The sequence below is a fragment of the Aquila chrysaetos genome, chromosome 3 (assembly GCF_900496995.4).
Source record: "Aquila chrysaetos chrysaetos chromosome 3, bAquChr1.4, whole genome shotgun sequence".
NCBI classification, from domain to species: domain Eukaryota; kingdom Metazoa; phylum Chordata; class Aves; order Accipitriformes; family Accipitridae; genus Aquila; species Aquila chrysaetos.
In genome coordinates, this window is record NC_044006.1 from 5,799,523 (window position 1) to 5,817,583 (window position 18,061).

The following is an 18,061-nucleotide window of genomic DNA, read 5'->3' on the forward strand; positions in this document are numbered from 1 at the left end:
AGATCACCTCCAACACAGGGAAAGGTATAATTCATCACAACTCAGCTTGACTTTATCTGCAAAGCAGCCAAAAGCATATGCTGGGTGGGATTTTTCACCATCAACACTCTGGCTGAGCCAAGAAACATTTCCAAAGGCTGACGCTTGAACCACTGGGCTGGGACCAGCACTGATTAAAACTTGGTCAGTCTGTTCCCAGCTCTGCCGCTGACATTACATAAATTGGGGCAAGTCATTCCCCCGGGGGTGTCCAAGCCAAACTAGTGCTTGTGAGCTCCTTGTGACTGGCTTACACAGAAACTAATACTATGCATCCCCGATTACTGTTGAATCAAACAAATGAAGTGAATCAGTGTAAGTTCTTCACAACTGCCCCGAACCATTCAGTATAAGCTGTTACTCTAGCAGGTCTATTTTCAGATGTATGAGTGCTAGAAAAAGGAATTTGAACAGAGTAATGATGTCGCGCACAAACTTTTGGAGCACTCTGTGTTCTCAGAAATGTAAATAACACCATGAAACGCCACATGGGATACGTAAGCTGCTTTAATAATAATAAATTTATTAAGTGGCAAGAAGCCACTCTGCTTTGTAAACTGATTTTACTCAATCACAGTCCCTCTATTTTTTCTCATTTAACATGAATACATTCTGTAATTTGTATGTGAAATATTTACGTAGAGATATGTTCTGGACCACTCTCGCTGATTTCACTGGTCAGAAAAACATTAAACATGCGGAAACAGCACCTTATTAAAACTATAGGCCTTTTCTCATTACATCTCCTTTGCTGCTAAGCTAAATTGTCACTGAATAAGCCAAGTCTACAGAGGTTTTTTTTCCTTGTCCGGTGTTCTGAGATGTAATGGGGCCTGCAGAAATGTCTGATAAAATCTCACATATAATAAGTAATTCAGAAGGCTTTGTAAGCAATAGATGCAGTTGCTTCTTCAGACTAGAGAGAGCTTCTCATGCATTAATGCACTTAGTTAGGTTTTGTGAGGAGCTCAGAGGAGGATGTGTCCTCTTCCTGATACAGTTAGTTGAGCCTAGACTCTGCACCACTGATATTGTTCAGCAACTGCGTGCACCAATAATTTAAAAAAAAAAAACAAACAAGAAATCAGGCTGTTTTTATCAGAAACAAGTAATAAATCTTATCGTGATAGTAAAAAAAATGGCAATTTCTGATGTGTAACATTTTCATTGCTTGAGAATGAATCAGTGCAAAGTGAGGTAACCCATGCACCCCATCACTTAGGGCTGGGGGCACATTAAACCAGGCGCCGCCTTTTGGAATCCCTCTCCATATCTTCAGTGGGAGAGTCTCCATTGCACCCAAGAGGGGACACCATGTTTAGCAAAGGGTCTTCAGATGCCCCTCCAAACAGGGACAGCAACAAAGCCACGCCATAGCCAGTAGCTCGTTCACCCTAGAAGAAAAAAAACAACAAAAAAACCCCAACAAAAAAACCCACCACACAACAATTCACACTTCAGATTGTACAATTTGAATCTAGTTTTAATCTACCTTCTCACTCAACAAGGGCAGTGATGGCGCATGGCCACAGCAAATACTTGGGGTGCCTGGCAGGGCTGCTCAGCTTGTGCTTCTGTATCCCTACTGCTATTGGAATCTGTCCCAGCTAGATTAAATCAACACATTGGTTGATTCACATGAGAACAGAGCTCACACTGACTTGATGGCGGGTTTATGCTAGCATTGTTCAGGGCAGGGAATGTTCCATCCAGCATGAGCATGGATTTGGAGTATAAGCTGAGTAAGTTGGGTTTAAAAGAAAAGGAGGTGGGGAAGCAAACTGGCTTGTTTTTTAGGAAAAAAGAATATACTCAAGATCCATCAAAGGGAGGAGGGAAAACCTCCAAGAGGAAACAAATGTTTTCTCTGCTGCAGGTCAGCAGGCAGGATGATCAACTCTGGTCAATCACCTTGAAACAATATGGGTGAAAATGGAAGGCTAGGATTATTGCCATGAAGAGAAAGCAGGCAAGTTGTCAAAGTTTACAATGATAAAGATGTTGCTGATTAAAGTGACCATTAGCATATTTTAAAACCAAAATGAAAAATAAGAACAGATGAAGCTACCAAAACAAAGAAATTCCCAACACAGGTGAAGAGTCAATGCTTTTAAAAAGAACTCTTTTCCACCTAATTCTCTTGCTTTGAATTTGATGGCATAGAATTCAGAGTACCTGCAGGCACAAGCAGTTTTCTTTACCCAGCTTGCTTGCCCAGGAAAGTGTCAGAAGTCATATGAACATACTCACTGCATGAACAGGTGCTGCAATGTCTATATGGACCCAGACTCCAGGCCAGTCAAAGCCAATGTGAGAAGCAATGAAGAGCCCAGCACAGGAGCTTGGAGTATTGTCACGGTCCTGTAGAAATAGTAAAAATACAGTAGGTCTTGGAAGAAAAGAAAATGTCAATGTTTTATTCTTGTCTACAGAAAAGACAGTTGTGCAAATCTAGTTCAAAGCTTAACAAATAGCCCTAAAACACAGTCTTGCAAACCAATTATACTATAAATCCTTTGACTTAATCTCTGGTAGCAGTCTGGCCCTCCTCAAGTCCTCTTCTGCCCAAGCTCCTTTCTGCAGTGTTTTTGGAAGTCAACTGCACATTGTAACTCTCAAATACAGCAAAAGAAGCTGCAGTGATTCCTAAGACCTCTGTCCTCAATTTTCTGGTTTCTGTGTTCCCAGATACTGCCTCTGCTAGTATGACCTCAGGAATATCCATCTTTACTTCTTAAACGGTCTCCATCCAGGAATTTAGCATTCATCTTGGGGCAAGCAGCCCAAAGGTACCTTTGCAACAGGCTACCCTGTTTAAAAATTGACACTAAGTATCAGTGTAGTGACACACAGCCTGCAAAATCCCCAGGTATAAGACCCCAAAGACCATAATTATATGGCCCATTTCTAAAATATTACAGCCCACATGAAGAGGTTTTCAGCTATCAACAGGCCAGCACATTATTTAGAAAAGACACGTTTTTATGTAAAAAATGACATTTAAAAGAAAAACAAAATCTTACTGCCACAGAGTTCTTCATATCAGCTACAGCAGAGGTAAATTCACTGAAGTGGAGCTCGGGGCAATACACAAGAGGATGGACCAAGTCTCCACAGTTCCGGCCAGCTTTAACACAAGCTTTTTCCCACTCTTCATTATTGGTAAGGACAGCAGCATGATACTTTCCTGTAGCAATTCCCTAGTGAAATATAAGACAAAAATCAGGAAGGATTCACCTTAAATGTGCTGGGCAGGATAATTCTGTACTACTCCCTCTCAGCATTAACAGCTGCTTTTCATCTAAGAAAACCACCAAGAAAAAAAAGTCTCAAAACTACTCTGCAGAAAATTAGTGTTACAAATGTAGACAAAGACATTGTAGCTACTGCTGAATCTTTTAAAATTTCTGAAAATCCATTCTGCAGTGAAATAGTCTGCATTTGTCTGGCCTATTCAAACCACTGCCCCACAAAAACATTTCTTTATATGAGCAAGCAAACTATTATCACTCTACATTTATCCTCAGAAATAAAATTAAATCAGCAATGAATTATAAATAAAACATCTAACACACACATAAAGCATACCCCACCAATGTGTGTCAGTCATTGGAGTCTGAATGTAACATCCTCATTCATTGGAAAGATTGCTTCCTTCCAGATATACAAAACCCAGAGGCCACCATCACACCAGTTTTCCAGTAGGACAATGATGGGAAACTTTCAAAGGATTGATGTTTATAGCACTGTATGCAACATTCGTGCTTTCAAAATTTGCCACCATTTCTCCTCCTGATATGAAGACCAATTCATTTTCTAGAAAATTAAGCTACAAGAATCACTGCTTGTCAATATAACCTATAAAACAGGAATAGATTTCAAAAAACAATAGCACTGAATTCATACTCTTTTTATCATTTTGTGTACAACTTACAATGTAAGCCATCTTATGGACAAGAAAATTCCTGATCACTATCATCGAATTAGTTTTGCTCATTATAAAGCTACTGAATTGCAAGCATTGAGTACCAGATCACTTACATCAGCTACTAATGTCATCATAAGAATACCATTTTTTCTTTAAGTATGAAAAAGCAAAAAAAGTCGCATAAAGACCAAAAAACCCACCTGCTTGAGTAATGCAGTTATAAATTTAACAAATTCATGGCACACGTCATGTGCACAGAAGATTACAGTTTACTGTGGTTGCTGTTGGCAACGTTCTCTTGCACAAGTTTAGGAAGCCACCATCAAGCACAACAGTTCACGATATCTACTTTCCCCCAAAGACTAGCAGGACAGAGGCAAAGAAGCGTATAACGCACAGAGAGTAGAAGGATGCACCCCCTGTCTGCTAGCAGTTCTGTATCAGTACCTGAGCTCCCGTAAGAGTGGCCATATCGAGAATGATATCAGCTCCAAGATCTTTGCATGCGTAAGCTACTCCATCAGCCAGTATCAATCTACCTTCTGCATCAGTGTTATTGATTTCCACAGTTCTAGGAAGAAAAGAGGACATTTAATACAACAGTGCTTCAGGCTGAAAGTTAAGACTCATCTGTCTGGACTAGAATACTGGATGAAAAAGCAGACTCAAACCTAATGTGCTTTCTTATTTGACTCTACAAGTCGGTATGGCTGCTTATTCCCCAGCTGCAAGCATCCAGACAGAAGACACATGGAAAAGAGTTATAATAGTACTGTCCTCATGGTTGGGTCTCCTTGTTGGGCCTGTATAATACCTAGCATGTTGAGCTGGGATTTTACAAATTACTTCCATACAAAGAGGTATCATACTCTGCTTAAAACAAGAAGAGATTCTTATACAATGGTAGCCTGCCTCTGCGACTGAGACAACGTAGACTACAGAGGGACACAGAAAACTGATTGTACTGGAAAAAACGCCTAAACCTGAGTGGTTTAAGGAAACTTTGGCTCATGATATATGATATGTATTTTGGTGTGTATTTACATACCCAACAGGAAACTCTCAGCACACTTAAAACTCACTGCTACGGCTGTCTGAAACGCTGTTATCAATATTTAGGGAAGCTGATAAGGGACAGGTTCACAATCTGCATGGTACTCAGATAAACAGAACCAAAGATGACGTTTCCTCTCAATGTTTCTGTGAAAAGGATAGATACAATCTTACTTTCCAGAGTAAAGAACATGAATGTCATCAGGTCTTGTTGCACGTGGTCCGACTGCATTCTCGGCCAAACAAAAAACAGCATGAAGATTATCTTTAAAACCCTGTAACAACAATAGGAGAGAAATGGCTTTTGATTCACATCAAGCTAATTTATTGGGACTGAAATCAATGAGAGATTATGACTTCTTGACAGCAACACCACTAATTATATCGGAAATCTGTGAGGAATGTCTTGTATCTTGAAGCTGAGGCCAGGAGCTATAGAAGGCGGGTGAGGAGGCTACATCTAATACTGGTTTTAGAGTTCTCACTGGAGAGTGAATAAAAGCCTGCATGCATGTGACAGGCAGTTGGGGAAGGGATCTAGAATTAAGCAGTGTCTGACAATTAAGCAGTGATCAGTGCAATCTTCTCTCAGTGGTAAGTTATCTGAACTAAAACATCTTTTATATGCAGTATGCATATGCAACTGGAGGGGGTTATGTTTAGTCAAACCTGATTCCCTGGGAAGAGCACATTCAGCTCTTTACAGCCAGCTCCAGTAAGATCTTCACAAGCACAACTTCAAAGCCCGCTGAGCTCACCAGGAAACTGCCAGGCTCACCAAAACCAAACCCTAAGTCACTAAACTACAGTACCCCTGTACGAAAATCAGCAGAATACATCTCCAAAGATACGACACTTCACTCATCTAATTTTAATACAACTCTAACATTGACCCACAACAGACATCACAAACAACACATCCAGACTGTGTAACTCCTTCACATTTCAGAGCCACGAAGGAAAGATCCAAGCAACGGATGCTTTCAATGTGACAATTACAAAGGCTCGTGAGAGGACACTATGCAGCCGCTCAGGATGCTTAGGATTATTTTCTGAACCCTGTATTTTCCACTGCTTTTGTTTAGTCTCCAATAACAACAAAGATACAACTGGGGCCATTTCAGAAACTAAGCTCCTTCCCATCATTGCTGCCACACTGGGGAAGAGCCACAGTAATAGTGAAAAATGATGGAAATAATGAATGCTAATATGCAGCCATTTGTGAATGGCATACTTTCCCTAAAAAGCCAACCCCAGGTGAAGAGATTCCATATCTGAGAATTTTCATGGAAAGTAACTTTGATCATAGCAATCCTGGAATGTGGTGGAATTCCATGTCTCAGTGGATCTCCCAGATGCCAACGACACAGTTCAATGTCCTTCAACATCCAACCTGCACCACAGGTCACATACATGCTATCACGATCTGTCCTCTCTCTTTCCATGTGAAACTAAAAATATCCAAGGCTAACATGAATTTGGGTTTTGTTTTTTTTTTTAAATGTATCATTCCTGCTGGGAGGCACACAGCATTTTCAAGCTCTTTTTTTCCCTTAGTCTCCTCTCTTCTGGCATTTCCCATTCTGGTTTACTTTGGTTTAAAATCAAGTGCTTATATGGTCATGGATGATATTTTAAAATGTATGATGATTTTGTTATTTATACAATGGCTGTATTGTGTGGAGGGATCCTAGGAACAGAAAGGGAGACAGCAGTATTTAACAAATAAAAACATAGTTCCTCCTCAAATGGGATAGCTAGCCTTAAAACCACCAAACTCCTATGGAAAACAGGTACAGTTTTACTGTTAATCTCTGGATAATAGCTGAAGAAATCTGGACTTGCTGAATCAGCTCCTGTTCTGAAGTCTAAAGGGCAAATGCATCAATCAAAACCTTTCAAAACAACGGGCAGCATCTAGAAGCCATAAAGTAACTTTGCAGTTTCTAGTCCAGCCAGTGGGCAAACAGCACTGTTGATGAGATAACCTTCCATCTATGACCCTTGGCTCTTCCAAAACGGTCTGTGCAGCAAAAACCTCGCTCTGTTCACAATCTCTCACTGGACTGCACCAAATTTTCCTCCTCCAAGTGGGAGATATGGTTAATCTACTGTCAAAAAGTGAAAAGCCGTTTCCGGTATCAGTTGCCTTTTCCTAAATCTCATTTTGTCTGTAGCTCTTCAGAAGCAGGATTCACTATGTTTAACATGCAGGATCAAGACGGATTTAAAAAATTTAAGTGAATGTTTTTCTCTTCTCCCTTGTGTTGGAAAGCTCACAACAGATGAAATGCATCCTTCTAGGAAAAATCACTTGCTTAATTTTGCTATCCAAAGTCTTTTTAAATCACGTTGTAAAACTGTCGAACAGCATGTAGGCAGATATTTTCTGAAGATGGATAATAACCTCTGCCCCTCTTCCCACTGAGCTTTCTATCCAACACACATTTCCAACTTCAGTCTCTCTGACAAAGCATAGCTAATTTAAACCTCTTCCAGTTTTACATTATTCTTAAGAGCATTTAAAAAAACAAAACCAACAACTTGAAACAGTAACAACAAATTATTTCCGTTGCCTACCAAATACATTTTCTGCAGGGATTTCATTAACAGATCTTCTTACATGAGGTTGTAAAATTAAGCAGCAAGATCATTCTTTTGGTTTTACATGTAAAGGCACAGATTTCTCATGAGGTACCACAGCTTCTTCAGGCTCAGTTTGTCCAAACATATCACTGCCAGTTTATTCATCGTTACAATAATTGCATATGAAATGGCAGATCACTTGCGTTCACACCTAGTGTGGTTGTGAATGCAACTTCTCTCAGTGCAGATGATTACACACAAAACTACTTTGGAAACAAGGACTGAATCACCGAAAGAATGTACCACATCCATGGCTTTCCCAGACTCTCCCAAACCACCGTGTAAGTTCTAACGCTTTCCCCTTGCAAACGCTTGATCTTTCTGAAGAACTTAGTTACGGAAAGCTAGACGTTTTGCCTAAGATACAGCTCGCGAATCTGTTTTCAATTTTAAGTCTCTGCAGATAACTGTGAAGTTTACAATCTTTCCACATCAAACATGCTACTACGGCCAAGGCACAGAACTAAACTGTTGAGAAATGGGAATTTGGCACTGATCATCCTCTGGACAAAGCTTCCGTCAGATCTATGCATTAATCTCCAGCAGTAATGTTCTTTGAACTTTGGATACTCCTTGGAGGCAATAGCTGCTCTGTCAGCAAGACTCAAGTCACTGGATTTGTGGAGAGGGCACAGTTTTATTGGCAGCAGCCACTTCTTTTCCCCAGTTCGTATTGTTAAAGCACAATATGCATTTTTTTAATTCTTCATATTTCGATACCTGGCTTCTTCTCAGCTCCCCTACTACTTTCTGACCACAGGAGCAAACCCAACAAGCAGCTCCTGATGAGACTAGAGCTGCCACTTCCCCAGTAGGCTAATATTAGAGCTGGCACAGGATTTGGAATATGGACAGACTTCATACCCCGGAGTCACTCATGCCCTTCTTTGCTAAAGGGACGACAGCTGCCCCAAATCCTACAGCTTAAACAAAATCAGCACTGGGTATAAATCTGATTCAAGGAACTAGAAACCACTCAGCCTGCAGAACAAACCCTGAAATTCAAGAAAGACTCTTCAAAAAAAATTAGCACTCAAAGAACTTCTCATAATTCTCAAGATCCCAGTAAAGATTTGAAATATTTTCCTGAAATAGCAGAAAGAGCAGAGTGACCCAGGATCACTAACAGCCGTGGCAGGTCAGAACCTCAGGGTTAGACTGGCCCCCATATCTGGGAATATATCCAAAACCCAGACTGCTCCTTGGCAATGCTGGGATACATGATATCAATTAACACATTTTACTTACTTGCTTTACAGTGGCTTTGAAGGCACCCAAAATAGCAGCTGCTCCACCACAGTCTCGTTTCATTCCAGGCATAGTCGTCTGTTTAAACAGAACCATAGAATTTTTTTTTTTTTTTCTTTAAAAGAGAATTTCACAGTAATGCCTGCTAAAACTAGTATTCCTGATGCTTCTGTAACTCTGGTCTTAACAGTGCTCAGCCGTAAGAGAAACACAGAACACCTGCACCTGCTTATTGGTGGATCCTGCCTTAGAACTGGAAAATACTAAACCTCTGCTGCTAATTTGTTAGAAAAGAAAAAAGGTTGTTTACAAGATTCACACTGAGGCCAACTCAAATGGGTTTTGGATCTATCTCCAAAATCAGGATTAAACATCTTTGTTTCTAGCCTTCTCCTAGCAGTGGTCAAATATAAAATACAGATGGCAAAATATCAGGTAGCTATTTCACTGCTCTGTAAAGTGTTCCTTGAATTCTACTTGGTCTTCTCAGCTGACAGTTTGTGCCCACGTGGATGACAGTAGATCAAGTGTTTACTCAAATAAACATACTTTGGTTTCCTACAGACATTAACTGAATTATTTCCAACAGAAAACAACACTGTAAGCAAAGGCAGCAGAATAACAAGTGTTTAGGTACCTTTCCCTTAATGCTGAGTCCTCCAGTGTCATACACAATACCTTTGCCCACCCATGCAATGGTCTGCGTAGCACCATCTGGAGTGTGACTAAGAACTGCTAGGGCTGGAGGATGCAGAGCTGCCTTGCCAACTCCGTAGATACCTGGAAAACAGAGAATTAAACCACTTGTGGGGAAGACAGACTGTGGGGAGCAATCTGTGGCTATTTTCTGTAAAACATCTTGGAATACTATGGGCAATAAAACCATTTTAAAAATGTGCAAATAAAATATTACAATAGAGATGGCAAAACATTCCAATTAAGTGCTAGGAAAAAAGCTGAATTATCAACAAGATATACCTCCAAAGCCTCTCTCTTTCAGCTCCTCATCTCGAATAATGGTAGGAGTAATCCCAAGATCCTTGCCAACTTTTTTGATTTCCTTAATCATTAAAAGAAAAAGGACATTGTCAGTCAGTCATCAGAAGGACACATCTGTCTTTCCACACAAATGGGTACCCACTTAAGGGTTTTGTGTGATTTTTGCATGCATACACGTACAAACATTCACAATTTTGGGAGTGGTGCTGGTTTTCCAATGGCCTAATTGCACTGAGACATCCTTGACTTACTATGGCATGAAATACAAATTTGACCTTTAAGCTCCGCCAATAAAAGAAATCTTCAGAGGTAAAGGCCAGCTGTTCACTCTATTGGATCATGATGCAATAGGACAGGAATATTTTCATTCTCAACAGCTTTCCAGATCTTTATGATAAAGCTAATTTGGAAATATGTCAACTTCTGTCCTGTAATTTCAGAAACTCTTATCACCATCAGGCTTAAGACAACACTAGCACTGGCAGAGAAGCCAGTGTCATGACCGAATCAAGAACTCGTATCTTCTGACTCCCCATGCCTTACCCCAAGCTGTACACTCTGCCTCCTTCCAACTTACCAAAGTTCTACGAAATATTAAAGGCCAAAGAAAGAGCCTCAGCATCCTTGGACATGCTCTTTGATGTGCTTCCCACTGCTGACATACAGGTTTTGCTAAGAGATAGCAACACTAGTTCTTGATTACTGTAGTCTAGACTTACAATTACTAACTCTTACTCATCAGGTGTATTACCTACCTCCAGGAAGTTATCCGTGTTCATCTCATTGCATGGGGTGTCCACAATTCGAGCAGCCAGCCTGACTCCTTCTGTAGCACTTGCCAGACACTATGAAAAGAAGTGAGGACACCTGAGAACTGGCCTTGGTTTGGCTGGTTTTCTGCATAGCTTTGCATTTAGTCCTATGCAGCCCACACCAGTTGTGTGGTTCCTCTGGAGCACATTAATGCTTAACTGCAACCAATCACAGGCAGTTGTACAGTATTAAATAATGTCAACCAAGCTAACCATTATTTTTTTTGTACGTGTTAAGCTTCAGTTATTTTTCCCTAGGCTCTAATTTCTAAGCAACTGTATTCTTTCCCACAGTGAATTGATATTGCAAAATTAGTAGCCTTCTCCACTATCAAATGGAGACCAAGAAGACAATGTGAAGTGGAGGAAACAAACATAAGAGAAAGCCAATTGAGGAAGTCACAAATTGCTTGTAGGCCGCTCGGGTTGGAAACCTGCAGAGATTACACAATCTACAAGATGGGAAACAGCAGTTTATATACGGCAGGCAGAGTGGCTGAGTGCAATAAAGATTACTACCGTAAGACATTCTATATGGCAGGCCCATGGGGAATGTGGAGTATTTCATATTTGTGTAAAACATGCACCCATCTGTTTCCTCATTCCTGTGGCAAAATGGACTGACCCTCACCTGGACTAAGTAAAATCTTATCTAAGCAAGAGCGGACAGAATCAAAATGGTCAACAGTGAGCATGCCGAGGCTGTTTCCTTAAAGAAGGATCCTCCTCCTGGCAAAAAGGACAATGAGGGCACCAGACACTAAGCTTCAGCTTTTAACTCCTGTAAATCAACAACTTGAAACAAAAAGACCAGGTGGAAGGAAACTTTGTTCAAGCTTTCCAGTAGCCACAGTACACTGAAGACCACACACAGCAGGCGGGTGAGTCAAGATGGGTTTCAAAGGAATCCGATGTGCTGGATAGTCATTCGTGCTGAGGTATCCGAAGTTTGGCTTGGCCAGACTGGCCTAAGGACTCTATACATTCTGTATCCCAGCAGACTCATAAACCTTGGCTTGCTTTGGAATGGTGCCCGATTCCCTACAATTACTTTTGATTGCTTTACTTCCCCTAAAGGGATAAGGGCCTCCTCAGGAGCCAAGCTAGGTTTGGAGTGATTCACTGTTAGGGCCATGCAGGTAAATAGAGGTGGCTCTAACCCAAAGGCCAAGTCCGAGGGAAAAAATATAACTTACAGAAATAAGCTGTGCCTGGCTTTGGCTTCCATGGTACTCAAGAGAACCTGGACAATGGCAGCCTTTAGTAAGTGCCTTGTAAAACTATGACAATCCCTGCTAGTCCTCACCATAAAATATCCTGGACAACGCAGTAGGTGCAAAATACAGCAACATGCCGAGGGAGAGGTTTAGCTAAAAAAATCCTACCACGTGCCTCTTCCATGTTCTACATTAGCTGCCTGGTGCTGGTTGAATTTAAGGGGTGAAAACTTAGCTTGGAGGAAGCCAGTAATAGTTTTGGCATTGACATCAAGGGGAAGAACAGGAGGTAGAAATATTTCAGCTTTGTTTTTTAGTTATAAATAACCCAAGTGGTTTGGAATCTACCTATCTGAAGGAACTATTTTTGACACCAGTTATGTTTTTTCTGATTTGGGGCATGGAAAAATTGAGTGATCAACAGTTGTACTCACAGCACATCTGTCTTTGTCACTTTCCTGAAAACTGGTCTGGCATCATTTGCTGTGGCCAAATCAGTTCATAGTGTAAGGACAAAGTATGGAGGAAGAAATACTGGAAGAAAAAAAAATACCCTAGAGCTGCAATTCTGTGAATTTCAGATGCAGCAACACCATATCCTTTGTCAAATCCATTGCCAAAATTTTTAAGGGATTTGTATAACCTCACTGACTGATCAGCTAAGTGAGCGTCCATCTGTACTGAAGCACAGAACCTGGAGCACTGAACAGGAAGTTGCCTAACAGCTTAAGTGTAAACCCTGGAACAGCTTTTAAGTTAGGATCTTGAAGAGGAATGACCTAGCATACTAAAAGTTACCTGATGTGGAATTTGATTTTCTGCTCTTGAAAGATGACTTAGACATATTTAACTGTTATGTATAGCTCTTCTCCAAGCTGTATTGTTTCTTAGGGTCTTTTTTCTGGCTACAGTTCTGCTAGAAAAACTCAGCCAAAGAGGTACATCACACAGAAATAGCAGAGGCCGTATGTGATCCCAGAATAAGCAACTTTCAGTGACTTCACTGTGACATTCACCTGCACAGCCACATACGGATTTTGCCTGGGTAGAAGAGAGTGAGAAGCCCACACGCCGAAGGCAATGTAATATTAAAGGCTAGAAATACACTATTTGCATCTGTTATGAACATGAGAAAGGAGACATTTTCTTTGTGCTATTTATTTGTGGTGTTTTCCACCCCTGAAACCTAAATTCTGAATAACATCTTCAGCCTTTGCTGCAGTAATATGTTCAATATTTCTACTCACAGGTACTGTGAACTGATCAATTTCAAGGAACTTTGACCTACAGTAATTTATTACTTTAGGTACAACACCTATTCCATACGTGGCCTGAGACAGATGTATTTGCGCATGCAACCAATTGAAGAAAACAATAAAAAATATTTCAGGGAATAATGGAAAAAACTGATGACAGAAAAAAGCAAAATCTTACTTTAAGTGTTGCCACTTCTATTGGTCCATTGTTTTGTCCAACCAGGAAAAACTCTACCGTTACAGTTTTCTTCTCTGTGCGTCTTGATGCACTGGACCGATGTGTGAACAATGGGAAAGCCCTGGCCAACGCACAAGCAGAAGCGAAGACTTCAGACCGCTCACAGACCATCTGAAACACCAGCCAGAAGGCAAGTCAGACAGCATTAGGGATGTGCAAGACTACATTTAAAAGGATGTTACCTGTGATATTATTGGGGAAAAGAGGGGGGGAAAAAAAGGCGGGGGGAGGGTGGCTGGGAAATAACTGATGTCTGAATCAAGACATACTCATACGTCATGTTTTGCATGGATGGAGTGACAGTACAAACAGTACCACATTGTACTGACTGAGTTAATTTCCCATATGGAAATGAATTACATTGCTGGACTTGACTGTGTGGGAATTAGTACATCCTTACAAGGGAACTGGACTCCTTTAATTATACTAGTGCAATTAACACAGGTTAGCCTACAGATCAAGACAAAAAAAAGCATGAGAACTATCAACATGTGCTTGAAACAAAGACAGAAATGATATGAGAATGTGGCTAATATTAACCCAAAAGCTTTTTAACATGTAGAATATTTTTCTGAAGTTCATTACAGAAATTACCAATGGAAAGCAGTTTTAGCTAAACATTTTCAAAGTTAACTATAAGGGGAAAAAAAATTCAGTAATTACTCTTGCAAATAAGTTTTCCAAGTGAAGAGTATAAGATTTTCTTACTGACACTGACTATATGAGTCTTCTCTAACAACCTCAAAATCTGAATTAACTGGAGAAGCCATAGACACAAATAACAAATTCATCAGGCTCATACAGAAGATGACCAAAGCAGTCCAAGAGCTTGTCCTGCAAAGGACTCACACTGGAGCACTAGTTTGCATTAAGACTTTTAAAACTCACTGAATAACAAACAAGGCACCTTAAGTGGGTTATGCAATATAGACATAGCACCCTGCATGCAGGCTACGTCAATCTTCTAAAGCATGTGCTAATGTAATGAATTCTTGTTCGAAAAAAGCCACTACTGGTTCCCTTTGCATGGACGTTCCTAGCTGAAGACATTCCATGCATATCCAACCTTAATTCCCTCCAACTGTTTGAGCACGCATAAGCCATTATAGTTAGGTCTTGTTTACGCGTCAGTGCAAAACCACTTATAAATACCAGTATAATTATACCGGTAAGGCTTGCCCACCTCCAGTCTCCTTGGATACAGCTAAAATCCTGAAAAGTCGAGAAAATACTTGACTAGACATTTCACCGGAAGCATTTTCAAATAGCCACTTACAACAATACATCTGTTGACACCTCCTGGAAGGCAGTTTCTAACCAGGCGGGTGATGAACTGAGCTGCAGATGGACTATTGTGCCGGCTGACCCTGGAAGGCAAAGCGGCCACAGTGGCATAATTCAGGTAGAGAGGACAGCTGTCGGTGGGGTTTGGATTCAGAGTGCTTAACGCAGATTGCCATATCTGGGGAGAAAAGAAGAATTTAAAGACAAAGCACTGGATCAGACTTTTCTTTCCGTCTCATTCCCACTATATTTAGGCACTTTTAATTGCAGGATTTTAGGTGTTGGAAACAAAGAAATTATGCACGCGCATTTAAATGCAATAACCTCTAGAGTAAAAAGAAACAGGAAACAAAACGAACCTGTTCATTAACCAGAAAATACAAACGTACCTTCCATTACAAGCACTTCTTTTAGGCCCTATGAATTAAAATTTAAAACCACACCATTTAGCGCAAAAGCCGCTTCAGAGCCTTTTTAAGATGAGACAGTTTTGCTACTGATAAATAAGTGGATTGATTTACTAGTCCCGGGTTACTGTTTCACGTAGCAATTTAATTAAAAACAAACAAACAAAAAAAGAAGGCTAAACATTGTCGTAAGAGGCTCGGGAGTCCAGCAAAAAAGACGGCCAAACACCTGGCGACCTAAAAAGCCGCGATGCAAAACATTTATCGTTTTACCACAAGCCATCAGCACCACCTAAGTAAATAGGTCCGCGCATCCCGCCGCGGTAGCTGAAAGCCGGGGAGGGGGAAGCGCTGCCACCTCGTTCCCCCTCTGCCGGGGGCGAGTCTCACTCAGCCTCCCGCTTGCCATCTGGCACCCGAGAAGGCGCATTTCGGTAATTACGCTAATTGCGGACATCCTCGGTCACCTCAGGGGAGGGCAAAGCCCTCGCCACCCGTCGAGGTGGGCGCAAGGGCTGCGGGAGCGAAGCCGCCGTGCCTCACCCGCGGGTGGGGAAGGGCTGCGCGGCTCCCCCCGCCTCAGCAACAGGCTCCCGCCGGACCCCGCTGCCGCCCCCGGGCCCGGCCCGTCTCCCCTTTATTTTTCCGTTAAGGGGTCACTCCGAGGGGGTTTCACGGGGTAAAACCCTCCGGCTCTGGGCTTCGAGGCCGGCTCCCCTCCGGCGGGGCCGACAGGCTCCCTCCCCGCCCGCCGCAGCAGGCCGGGCGCCGCGCAGGCAGCCGCAGGCCGGGCGAGCCCCCGCCTACCCGGCACCACGAGGCCGCTCGGGGCCGGGGCGGGGAGACGCGGCCTCCGGGGGGGCCCGTGGGCGGCGGGGGGGGGAGGCGGTGCCGGGGCCGCGCTTACCTCCCCCCCGTTCCCCTGCGCCGGGGCCGCCGCCTCGGGACGGGGGGGGGGACGGGGGACGGGGACACCGCGCTCCCGCCGCGGCCCGGCCTCACCTCCTCGGTGACCCGCGGCTGCAGCTTGCCCCGCAGCTGGGCCCAGGGCAGGCGGTGGAGGTTGTGGAGCTGGCCCAGGACGAGCAGCGGGCGGCTCTGCGGGTCCGCCTCGCCGGCGCTGGCCTGGAACTCCAGCTGCACGTTCGCCATCTTCCTGCCCCCGGCCCGGCTCGGCTCAGCCCGGCCCGTCCGCACGGCTCCGCCCCGCCGCCCGGCTCCGGCTCTGGCGGGCGGGCACCACGGAGGGGCGGGCGGCCCCCGGCGGCCGTGCCGGGCACCGCAGGCGGGCAAGGCGCCGGGCCGGGCGGGGCGCGGGACCCGGATGCGGCGGAGGGGCCCGGGGAGAGCGGGCCGGGCCTTCCCGGCCCCTTCCGAAACGGCCCCAGCCCCGTGCTGCGGCCCCTCACAGCCCCGGCGCCCTCGGCTCCGCGCCCGGGCACGGCGTGCGGCTCGGTCGCGTCGGGATCCCCCGCACAACGCGCGGGAGTTCCCGGCCAGAAAAAGCGCCTTGTGGCAGGCCTTTGTGTTTGACTCGCGTTTCGGAGATCAGGCCGTACATCTGGGGTGTTACAGTTTCACAGGTTATAGAGGAAAATTGGAAAAAAAACCCACCCCACCCACACGGTAACGCTCCCCCTGCGTCCCAGAGGGAAAGGCATTGGTCCTAATCCAGCTGCCTCTGCGTACAACTGACAGGCAATCGTATCAAGCGGAAAGTCTGTATTTCCCCTTCATAATACCATTTTAGGATGGAAAGGCTTCATTCTGAAAGTGTGAAGTTACATAGGGATAAAAATGGAAAAAGCTCAATTTCTCTTTTCCTCATGAAGTTAAATATTGGAAAAAAGGTACATCTAAAAAATGTTCCAGAAACAGAAGAAAAAGCCAAAATAGGCTCCGAGGTACAGCATGGCGATTCACTAAACAGAAACAGTTTTCCAAACACCAGCTTTAATAGTAGATGTACATGTTTGTTTTAAATATAATAGGGTATTTATCCTCATCTTTTTATATTTGCCAAGCACCTCCTATTAATGTTGGGTCAGTAGGGAATTGATACTCATTAATCTGCAGCTAGGGAAGTCTAAACATCAGAAGCAGTGCACTTCCACTTAGACTGGAAACGTGAATGCTGATGCATATAATGGAAATACATCTAAAAAGAAAAAAAAAAAAATCAGGTTGTATTGCAGAACGCTTCCTTAGAGTAAGGTCTTTGGTCTCTGAAGGGATGTTATGGAAACTTTATTGCCTGATAGACTTAGAATTAGCCTGAATAAAAGGTCTAGCAAAATCTGTTGCAGAGATCAGTCATGCATCCTCACAGACTGGAAGGGATAACCCACTAAACAAGCTCCAACTCCAACTTTTATGAGTCTCTTTACTAAGCCACAGAACATAAACTGTTTAGGGGCTCACTATTATTCCAATATATAGAGTCAGCATGGGAGATACGAAAGACAGTAACACACAGCAATTATTTCAGGATTGAGACATTCCAAAGATTCTACCAGGCAGTAAGCTCCTAGAGTAAAAATTCTGCTATTCCACTATTCCTGCTACTGCAAGAGCAATGTCCCCAAATCCACGTTATCTGAAAGATAAACAAAGCAGTAGGAAATACTCATCTAACCCTTGACCCTTCCTTCACTAAAGTTAAGGACAGCAGAGGAGGGTCCTAGTCAAGCAATAGACTGAGAAAATCAATTCTATCTACAGTACAGAAACTTCCTGCATATGTTCCACTAACAGTAGCTGCAAACATTTCTACTCATACAAGCCACAGTGGAAGCTGCAGCATAGACCAGTCTTCCATGGCCACTCCAATTATTGATCCTTTACAAGTATTTATGGAATTAAGCCACTGAAACATAATCTATCAATTAAGATGCAAAATCATAATGGATTCCCTGTTTTAATGAATTTTATCTA

The 18,061-nt window shown here is 42.9% G+C and overlaps 1 protein-coding gene across 1 annotated transcript; it reads right to left on the bottom strand.

Annotated features, from left to right (window-relative positions):
* Positions 1 to 528: 528 nt before the first annotated feature.
* NPEPL1 (aminopeptidase like 1) lies at positions 529 to 16,331 on the bottom strand. Its single transcript, XM_030009750.2, has 12 exons — positions 16,130 to 16,331; positions 14,713 to 14,898; positions 13,377 to 13,547; positions 10,669 to 10,758; positions 9,893 to 9,974; positions 9,552 to 9,694; positions 8,915 to 8,992; positions 5,195 to 5,295; positions 4,415 to 4,538; positions 3,063 to 3,239; positions 2,290 to 2,400; positions 529 to 1,433 (listed from the first exon to the last, which is right to left on the bottom strand). The coding sequence occupies exons 1-12, from the start codon at positions 16,277 to 16,279 to the stop codon at positions 1,275 to 1,277; spliced, it is 1,572 nt and encodes a 523-aa protein (XP_029865610.1). The 5' UTR covers positions 16,280 to 16,331; the 3' UTR covers positions 529 to 1,274.
* Between the last annotated feature and the right edge of the window lie 1,730 nt (positions 16,332 to 18,061).

Bases quoted from the DNA above. Each gene is read 5' to 3' on its own strand.
- NPEPL1 (XM_030009750.2), bottom strand. From the start codon at position 16,279: ATGGCGAACGTGCAGCTGGAGTTCCAGGCCAGCGCCGGCGAGGCGGAC. The intron at 10,759-13,376 runs GTAAGATTTTGC...TTCTTTTCATAG, and splicing joins TAGAAGTGGCAACACTTAAA to TGTCTGGCAAGTGCTACAGA. The intron at 9,975-10,668 runs GTAGGTAATACA...TTAATGATTAAG, and splicing joins ACACGGATAACTTCCTGGAG to GAAATCAAAAAAGTTGGCAA.